Here is a 10,512-nt window from a genome sequence, read left to right on the forward strand (position 1 = left end):
GCCGCCCCCCCCCTCATCTTCAATGGATTCTTTTTTTTCTTTTGTTAAATTCAAGATTCAAGATTCAAGACTCAAGATTAGTTTATTACGTCTTATTATAGGTTTGAAGCCTATAAAGAGTAAAAATTGTTGTGTTTTTTGTGTCCTCAAAAACATTAAAAAATAAACATAAAACATAAAACATAAAAGGGGGGGGGGGGAGTGCAAAGAAAGTGCCTTGTCTTCAGCATGAATTCAGTAATCTAACTGCTTGGTGGAAGAAACTACTTTGGAGTCTGGTAGTGTGAGATTTCAGGCTTCTGTACCGTTTCCCATCCAATAATATCACCTTCTCCTCCTCCTCTTCTCTTCCTTTGGTCTTCTAGTCAAGTCCTTAGTGCTTTACCTTACCTAAGGAAAGAACTTCAGGCATTCTGTCCAACCCCCTTAAGCAGATCCCTTACCAAAGGGAAAATGAGTCAGACTTAACCCATTGTGTCCTGGAGACGCACATACGCTGCATTCAGGTTCTTGAGATTTGAGCTGTTTTATTAAAAAATGTGGGTAAGTTAGAGCTGAATGAACACATTCTAGGGCAAAACAAGGGTCCTTGCTTTTAAATGAAAGATCATTTCATGTTTGTATGTGCTTCGGAGGCTGAGATATTTAGGATTTAATAGGCAGAGGGCACCCTTTCCCAAAAAGGGCTTAGGACAAAATTGGTTAAGGGAGAACACGTTAAGTGTTTTGTGTAAACGGCCCTTGGTAAATTCCCGACTACTCCACTAGTTGACAAATGTCCTTTATTCTCGGGTTAGAATGCTGATGCTACTGTATGTAGTTTTGCTGCCAATTTCCGTTCTGTGGGGGGCTACTGCAAACTGTAGCCAAGGAGGCCCTTGGAAGTCTTAATCCGGCCCTGTGGGAAGGGATTTGGTTCACCTGCTTAGTTGAGAGCCATCATCACTCTTCAATGCTCTCAAACTCCGATTTTTAGATAGAAATAGAAAGTACAAGGAGGGAATACAATAGGCCTACCTGAATGACAAATGAACTCAACCCCCCACTGATATAATATGCACTCTACAGTGAAATGTGTTCTCATCCTTCCCTGAAAAAGAAAAATGAAACAAATGCTTGAGTGGACAACACAATTATTGTATGCCTTGCCAAGCCTCAAATCAGTGACTCATGCTATGCACCTTTTAGTGTGCTGTTAGGAAGTAGCAGCTCACATATGTTTCATGCCTCCAGTCATTATTATTATGAGGCATTTCTGACTAATTACCTCTGATTACTTTGGTTGCCATTGCATGACACAAATCTTGAACCCTGGAGAAAAAAAGAGAGCCAACAACATGTCATACCTACTTTCGTCAGGTTTGATTGAACACGGCGGAAGGAACCCTTTCATGCGTTGCCATGACAACAAGGAAACGCACATCAAGGTCAGCGAGACCCCTGCCCCCCCCCAATCACCCAGCCTGTCCTGCTTCACTGTTGATGATGTCGTTAGCACAAATCTGATTACCCTTCAAGAGTCACGTGATAAATTGTCAGCAGTCACATCTTCATGTCATCGCCAGGGTCTTGTGCAGAATAACCCAATTATGTACTTTTATCTAATAAAGGACGGGCGAAATTCTGAGGAGAAATTGGATCGCAGGCACAAGTTATGCATTATTCAGCGCTGCGTTCTCCTTCGCGGTGAGAATCCCTGTTTCTTCTGGCAGCAGGGTTGCCCTGCATGCGATATTTGCACAAGATCAATCTCCAAAATGCTGATATTGTCTTCCACTCTTATAATGAATAAAGATGTCACCCCGCCAAATCATTATGACAAGAGCAATGCTGAAGAATAATGTCTGATGGTTCAGGAGCCTGTCTCTACTACAACAGGTGACCCAATCTGGCCTGCACTGTTAAAAAAAGAGAAAAACCTTCCCAGAAGAACTCCCATTTGCCCCCATTTCAGAGGAACCTACTTACAGTGCCCTCCATAATTATTGGCACCCCTGGTTGAGATGTGTTAAAAGCCTTAAAATAAATTCAGTGTTTATTGCAGAAGAATACTGTCACACTGAAAATTGTAGGAAAATGTAGCCTTCAACTCAAATGAATTGTAAGAAAATAAAAAAATCCCTGACTAAAAAATTATAAATTTTCATTAAATCACCTGTTCCACAATTATTGGCACCCTTAACAATTCCCAGGAAATAAATATAATTGAAGCATTTCTGTCATTTCTACAGTAGTTTACAAAGTTTACCAGAGTATGTAGGAACATTTAATTAGTAATTCATCACTTCCTGTTTCCCTGGGGTATAAATATGACGTGACACAGAGGCCATTTCTCTTATCCACTCTTAAACATGGGAAAGACAAAGGAACACAGCATACAAGTGAGGCAGATGTGCGTCGACCTTCACAGGTCAGGCAGAGGCTACAAGAAGATTGCCACTCAACTGCAGCTGCCCATATCCACTGTGAGAGGAATAATTAAGAAGTTAAAAACAACTGGAACAGTGCTAAACAAGCCTGGACGAGGACCCAAGTTTATTTTGCCACCACGCACAGTGAGGAGGATGGTAAGAGAAATCAAAAGATCTCCAAAGCTCACTGTTTCAGAATTACAACAAATGGTAGCATCCTGGGGTCACAAAGTCTCCAAATCAACCATCAGGCGCTGTCTACACGCCAACAAGCTTTTGGGGAGGCATGCACGGAGAAAACCTTTCCTCACTCACAATCATAAACGCAAACGTCTGGAGTTCGCCAAGCGGTATTGGGGCTTCAACTGGGACCGTGTGCTTTGGTCAGATGAGACCAAGATTGAGCTTTTTGGCAACAAACACTCTAAGTGGGTCTGGCGTGCCACGAAAGATGCGCATGCTGAAATGCACCTCATACCCACTGTGAAGTATGGGGGTGGGTCAGTGATGCTGTGGGGCTGTTTCGCTTCCAAAGGCCCTGGGAACCTTGTTAGGGTGCATGGAATCATGAATGCTTTGAAATACCAGGACATTTTAAATCAAAATCTGTTGCCCTCTGCCCGAAAGCTGAAGATGGGTCGTCACTGGGTCTTTCAGCAAGACAATGACCCTAAACATATGGCCAAATCTACACAGAAATGGTTCACCAGACACAAAATCAAGCTCCTCCCATGGCCATCTCAGTCCCCAGACCTCAACCCCATTGAGAACCTGTGGGGTGAGCTGAAGAGGAGAGTACAGGGGAGAGGACCCAGGTCTCTGGATGATTTAGAGAGATTCTGCAAAGAGGAATGGCTGAAGATCCCTCTTTCTGTCTTTTCCCATCTTGTGAAACATTATAGGAGAAGATTAGGTGCTGTTTTGTTGGTAAAAGGGGGTTGTACAAAATATTAACACCAGGGGTGCTAATAATTGTGACACACATTATTTGATGTCAAATAATTATTTCTTTATGTGGGATTTTTTCCCCACTGAATAAATGCACTTGTATTGAAGGTTGGATTTTTCTCTTTTTTTTCCATTAAGGTCCCATATTATTTAGAAAAATAAAAAAATAATTGGAAGCTAAAAAACACATCTCAACCAGGGGTGCCAATAATTATGGAGGGCACTGTATGGTGTACGTACTGTTTATGTGTCAAATTGATTCTGGGAAGAAACCCAAGGTTATCTTGAAGGCTCCTTAGAGAAGCCAGGAACCCAAAAAGTTCTTTGAGAAGCATTGGATTGCCACAGTGGAGAAACCACCAAGGGTTTTCCAAGGAACCACAGCGTTCTTCCCAGAACTTTTAGGTTTCCTCTAAGAACTTTTAGGTTCCCCCATGATCCCACTGAAGATCGTTTGAGGAACCTTCAAAAATTTTGAACAATCCAGACGATATCCCTCCAGTACACTGAAGTTAAGGTGGTACTATAGGCTACTATACGTTTTCCATTTCAGTTGAATTATAGAAGAGACAACTCAAAAGCAACCGAAACACTTTACCAAAACCTCCATTCCGGCAATCACAACAAAATCTGCTGTATTTGATCTCTGCCATAAAAACTCAAAACATTTATTGGAGTCCTCTTTGAAAAGTCAAATACAGCAGCAGCTCCCTGGTGTGTTGTGGGCAGCCGTGGCCCAGTGGTTAGAGCGTTGGTCTTTCAATCTAGGGGTTGCAGGTTCGAATCCCCCCTGAGCTCTCCCTATATCTCTATCCATGGCTGAAGTGCCCTTGAGCAAGGCACCTAACCCCACATTGCTCCAGGGACTGTAACCAATACCCTGACAAATAATAACTGTAAGTCGCTTTGAATAAAATGAAAGCTTCAGCTAAGTGTAATGTAAAGTAAAAGTAAAGTGTTGACATGAGTCCATTCTCTAGCTACCACATGCATTTCCAGATACCACTGTCAGCTGGACTCCAAGATGTCCTTTGATTATGAATCATTGATCTCTTGACTTCATCTCATTTGCATCGCTTCCAGAGCTGCAGGGTCAGCAGCGATGCTTGTGTTCTACATTCATGATCCCCTGCCACCGAAAATAATTGACTATTGGCTCCTTTCAGCACGAGAGTCCTATAGTAGCTGCACCTGTGAGGCCAACTTAATGGCCGGTGCCGCTCAATTCAGGGGGTGTGACTGACTGTGGAGAGAGCGCAACACACACACACACACACACACACACACACACACACACACTACTCTTATCTGCACACTGAAACGCACACACAATTATTCTTATTTTCTCACACACACACACACACACACACACACACACACACACACACACACACACACACACACACACACACACACACACACACACACACACACACACACACACACACACACACACACACACTCTTTTTCTTTGGTCGGTTGGCTCAGTATTGCATGTGGCTTCAGTGGTCCCCAAGAATCACAGTGTGGAGACATCATGGGGACAGAACTTGGCTTTTCGTCACAGAGGAGCCCCAATAAGGAGAGATCTCATGGGGATTTTAATGAGCTATGGAAGCAGACTAACTGTGCTACACGTCGGAGGCTCCTCTCCTTTGAACCGGGGACGAGATAAATACCTCTTTTGTTCCTGGTCTCCCTTCCTCGGGAGATGGTGCAACACGGGAAGAGGGAAGAGGATGAAGAGGCTTCAAATCTATACATGCCCTCTCAACTCCGCTGAATTTCAGCAACAGAACCTGACATCAAGCTACACACCCAAGGATCCAAGATCGGCCATTTTGGAGTACCATTTTGCATGAGAAGAAAAAAAAAACATACAAGCAGTTCAATATATTATTTTTTTTATTTTTAACATTATCGTAACTTTTATTTTTCCCTTCATTCAATTTAAAATGATCACCTCTGAATGTACACTTACTGCAAACTGTCAAAAATATACAAACAAATGCAGGCTTGTGCTATACTCTGTTCCAATGTTAAAAAAACAGCGGCACTGAGGAGGGAGGGAGGGAGGGAAAGGAGGGAGGAAAAGATACAAAGAAAGACACCAAAAACTGTAAAGACATGCACAGCATTATGTCTGAGCACCACTGACAGAGCTGTTCGGTGCATGATCAGGTCCTTTGGAGAGGGGGGTGGGGGGGGGTGTTGGGAGCTGGGCGGGGGGATATGAGCTAGACAGCCAGTAAAAAGCCTGTCTCTCAACTAATCAAAAAAAGGTCAACAATGGTTCTGTTAGGCACATAATTGTAGTTTTGTACATATTTGTTATTATTAACTTCATGAATCACCTTTAGCAGAAAAAAACAGAAAAAAAAGATCACCACCTAAACCTGGATAATGAGTGAAAAAAAAAAGATTAAAGAGTTCATACTTTCATTCTTGCAGTGGATTTCAAAGTTCAGAATCTCTGTTTTAAGGAGGAGTACTTAATGAGGATATTGGATTTCCGACAGACAGGGGAAACGAAGTTCTCCAGGGTCCATGTTCCCAAAATGGATGAAAGGGAGGGGGGGGGGTAAGTTACCCACCCAACAGGGAGCAAAGCGATGGAGCAGGGGTGATGAGAGCATGATGGAGCGGAGAGAGAGAGGTCTGGATTAGATGCTGAGGTCTTTGGGGTTGTCTTTGTAGGGTTTGCGCTGCGGCTCCGGCAGTGTGTCGGACACTCGAGCGTAAGCGGGTCTGGGCACCCTGTAGTAGTCTGGCACGTCGTCCTCGTCATCGTCGTCGTTCACCTCCGCGTAGCTCCTCTCCGGTGACAGGTCTCTACCCAGGCTGCGGGTTCTGTAGCGGGCAGCTGCTGTGGCGGTGGCGGGACGGCCCTCTCTATCCGGCGTGCGCCCTCGCAGCAGGGAGCTGTAGCGATCGTAGGCCGTCTCGGGCGTGCGCACCCTGGGCAGAGTCTGGGCCGCCGCGTCCCGCTCCCGCTCCACGGCCTCGCGGTAGGCCCTCTCGATGGCGTCGCGCATCCCCGGGTCCTTGAGGAGCGTCTCGCCGCGGTAGGCTCGCTCCATGGGCGAGGGGTCGCGCAGCATGCTGGAGGCGTCGCGCTGCAGCGTGTCCACGCGGTTCAGGCGCTCCAGGGCGGCGGCCTCCGTCAGGACGCTCTCGGAGCGGGAGGGGGGCACCGGCGGCGGCGGCTCCTTCAGGGCCACGTCCTCCTCCTTCTCCGGCTTGGTGTTGGCCACCCGGGCGGCGTAGGCGGCATAGGGGTCCACGGAGCGGGCGCGGTACCGCGGGGGCGACTTGTACCTGGAGCGCTGGGGGGAGCTGTAGCGGGGCGGGGAGCGGTGCTGGTGGTGGCGGTGAGGGGAGCGGTGAGGGGAGCGGTGAGGGGAGCGCCCCCGGTGGGGAGATCTGTAGCGATGGGGCGAGGCGTGGCGGTGGGTGGTAGTGTGGTGGTGTCTGGCTGGTGAGCGTCCGCGGCCGCCCCGACTGTGCCTGCTGTCCAGGGTGTTCTCAGCACTGCGGGCGCGGCGGCCCTTCTCGGGGGAGCGGTGCCTGCGGTGATGCCCGCCGCTGGTGCCGTGGTGACGATGATGGCTGCTGTGGTGGTGGTGGTGGTGGCCACTCTTGTGGTGGGAGGAGTGGTGATGGTGGGAGTTCTCGGACTTCTTCTTGTCGCCCTTCTTCTTGAAGAGGCCCTTGCTCTTGCTCTTACTCTTGCCCTTCTTGTCGGCCGAGCGGTGGCGCTGGTTGGAATGGTGGTGGCTGGCGCTCCGGCCGTGGGCCTTCTTGGTCCCGCTGGCCTCCCTCGCCCGCCTCTCCTTGCTCCGGGATGGTTCGTGAAAGTCTTGTGGGTAGCTGGACACCGATGGTGGGCGCGGCGGCTGGCTGAGCGCGGGCGCGCCGTTCACTTCCGAAACGCTTTGGTCGCCGGCGGCGGCGGTGCCGTTGACGTTGCCGCTGCCGTCTGGAATGCACACACCAATGGTTACCACGGAGATAAACAAAAAACAAACACAAGGTTAGAATAGCTGTTGCTAGGCATGAAAGAAAGCGGGGAGGAAGAGGGGCTTGAGTGCATGGCAGCATGATTGGAGCCTTAATGTTGGCAGGTAGCAGACGAGGTTATTGGAGATATAGCCATTTGGAAACATGTTAGTATCATTGTGCAAACAAGCAATGGATGACATATGGAGCAGACTAAAGCTCACCAGAGGCAAAAAAGATTAAAGTGTGGATTTCAAAGATGTATTCTGCTTTAAGAAACCGCAGCCAATTAAGCAGAAAATGACAAAGGCACTTTTACGAAGCACACAGAAGCCGCGTTTTTATATTTAGCTCTGGCACCACAATTAATTCATGCGTTTGCATGCTCGTGCAGTGCTTTTCATCCCACATAAATGTTTCATTCAAGGGGACAAACTCAGGATGGTATTTTTAAACCGACTTGTGAACTCCATAATGCATGAGTACAGTGATGTAGTTTTGAAAAAAATAAAATAATTTGGACTTTCTTTCCTTTCCAGGGAGTGTACAACCACTGCAGTAAAACCATGGCTCTCGAAAAAACACAATGAACTTAAACTGACTGAGCACATGAGCAAATGGATTTATGATGTAAAAACCACATCAGAAAAAGGATGAGATATTTGAGGGTTATTTTGGTGAAAATATCCAAAATTCTCAATTCTGTCTTCCTTTCATTAAAAAGAACAGTGACAGTGGACAAAATGCAATATATCCTTATTATTGCATAATAAAAATCCTGTGCCTTTCTCGAATCAAATTCTTAATCAAATTTCCCTAATGGAATATTCCCTTATGTATATATTTGTAAGCAATAAATACTGTATCCATTCCTTTCATTCCCTGGAACTGTTGGTGAACACATATTCTCTGTGAGCTGCATGATGCCTGACTAATGTGTTCAGCATCCTAGAACTGGGTCTGTGCTTATTTATAGTTACATAAAAAAGAAGTCGTGAAAAAAATTAGGAGGACTGATGATGCGAGTGGACTTTAAGCAGGAGCAGGAGCCAGTGACATAGACCATGTGACATGAAAGAAACAGAAAAGATCAAAACGAGTCCCCTACCCTGTCCCTAACTAGGCACAACTCTAAAGCCAAACGGCATGAAAGGGTTGTGTGAATAAAAAAATAAAAAAATAAAGGATGCACCAACCCGCTGCCACCAGTTGGGATGACTAGTGAGTGAATGCGTGGGCGTGAGATACAAGTAGAATGGATAGATGGGGAAGCTACATTTTATTTCAAACTGTGCTGCAAAGCATCCTGGGGGAATGTTCAATGTTTGTCTTCCCTAAGATGGAGCTGAGGACACCGGCACAGCGTTTTGAGCGGAGCTCACACCAACAGCAACACAAGACAACAGCTGAGAGGAGTTGTTGCGCTAATGGACGGACAGACGGACGGAGGGACGGACGGACGGCTGGTGGTGCAAATGGTCGGACAGGAATGTGCGCGAGCTACAAACCGTGCTCGAATTCTGGCCTGTTCCAAAAGCGGTGTCGCCCTGCTTTTCGTTCCGAGCGGCGTTTGCTGCCATCGCTGGAGGAGGAGGAGGGAGAGATGAAAAGAAAGAAGAGAGAGAGAGAGAGAGAAAGAGGAGGAAGATCCCAGTGATAAAAACCCAGAACAACGAAAATGAAAGCCAACACAAAGTAATGGAACAGAGAGAAGAGCAGAGAGCATTAAAAATCTCTGTGAAAACAACACCGTGTAGAAGAAATAAAGGATTATCCCCTTTTTTCAATGGAAAAAAATGTGTTTATTTGTTTTTGTAGTCAGTCAAAGATAGAGATTGTCCAAGAAATACCCCCACCCTTGAATGAAAAATAGACAGTAACAGAGAAAGCACTGGATCCCAGCTTACACACACACACACACACACACACACACACACACGCACACGCACACACACACACACACACGCACACGCACACGCACACGCACACACACTGTATATACACACACTCGCTCACACATCCATCCACAGAGCCCAGCAGCATAAGGAGCCCAAACCCCACAGACACAGTGAGATGTACACACAACACCATATGAAGCAGTTCACATTGCAAACAGAAAGAAAAATATCAGTGAAATGTGGAAGGATGCAAAAACCAAAAACAAAAAAGTACAAAATGTTACAAAAATATACAACCTCACAGAGATGTCATCTTGGCGCAAGACAAACGTATCCGATCACATTCTTAACTTGACAAAAAATACACGGATGGAAGTTCCATAAAAATGCAGATACCTTCCCAAACAAAAAAATAAAATAAAAAAACATAGACAGAAATGCATCAAGGTGAATTGTGGTACTTAACCAAAAGATAAACAGTTGAAATGATTCTTCCATAAATATTATGGAAAATGGACTACATAAAAAAAATCTAACAGAAAAAAACAACATTGTGACCTTAACTGACAATATCATGCAGAAATATCATTTTCTGATTAATAAGTAGGTCAAGTCATGATTCTGTACAAAAAATGAAATGTCTCAAAAATGATCTTTTTTTCCAATTACAAAAATGGAACATGGTTGTGTGAAGGACTCCTGGGGGATATAGTGTAATCTCCAGCCTACAGTAAGACTCAGACGTAGCCATACACGTCACGGTGAGTGGGTTTTAAATCCAAGAGCAGTTGTGAAGACGAGGAGTTTTAAGTACAGTAATGTGACTTTAGCACTGACATGGTAACTAGTAATGCTAAAAGCCGCCCGGAACATGACTAGAAGCCGCATGCCGGCCATTTTTTTTTTTACCTCAGTAGCTTACATTCACCTTTAATAATAAATATTATAAATATGTTAATTCTGCCTGGCTGACATTGAAATGCTATCAAACAAAAGTGTTTTTTTAAATCAAGTTCATCCATCTTTTGATGTCTTTACAGCGTTAAAAATAGCATCCAAATGAATGACTGCAGATCAGTAAACATACGGCAGTGTGTGTATCCAGTTAAAAGCAGAAGAAATGTGGGGAGGAGAAGATGATTCGATATTTGTTGTTGTTGTTGTTTGGTTTTTGATGTCGATTCCTGACGTCTTGCCAATGACGACAGACAGAACCAAAAAAAACGGGCCCCCAATCAATCTCACCCAACAAAAAA

The 10,512-nt window shown here is 45.4% G+C and overlaps 1 protein-coding gene across 9 annotated transcripts in view; it reads right to left on the reverse strand.

Moving 5' to 3' along the window:
* Positions 1-5,280: 5,280 nt before the first annotated feature.
* Positions 5,281-10,512, reverse strand: part of magi1b (membrane associated guanylate kinase, WW and PDZ domain containing 1b) — a 226,068-nt gene continuing 220,836 nt past the window's right edge. For 6 of the 9 annotated variants that reach the window (XM_063214939.1, XM_063214942.1, XM_063214940.1 and 3 more), the window contains one exon: positions 5,281-7,338. In XM_063214939.1, coding sequence (XP_063071009.1) covers positions 6,023-7,338 — 1,316 coding nt within the window. In that variant the 3' untranslated portion in view covers positions 5,281-6,022. The other 3 variants (XM_063214944.1, XM_063214943.1, XM_063214945.1) reach the window with 3 other exon arrangements.

Source organism: Engraulis encrasicolus, chromosome 14, assembly GCF_034702125.1.
Source record: "Engraulis encrasicolus isolate BLACKSEA-1 chromosome 14, IST_EnEncr_1.0, whole genome shotgun sequence".
Classification (NCBI taxonomy): domain Eukaryota; kingdom Metazoa; phylum Chordata; class Actinopteri; order Clupeiformes; family Engraulidae; genus Engraulis; species Engraulis encrasicolus.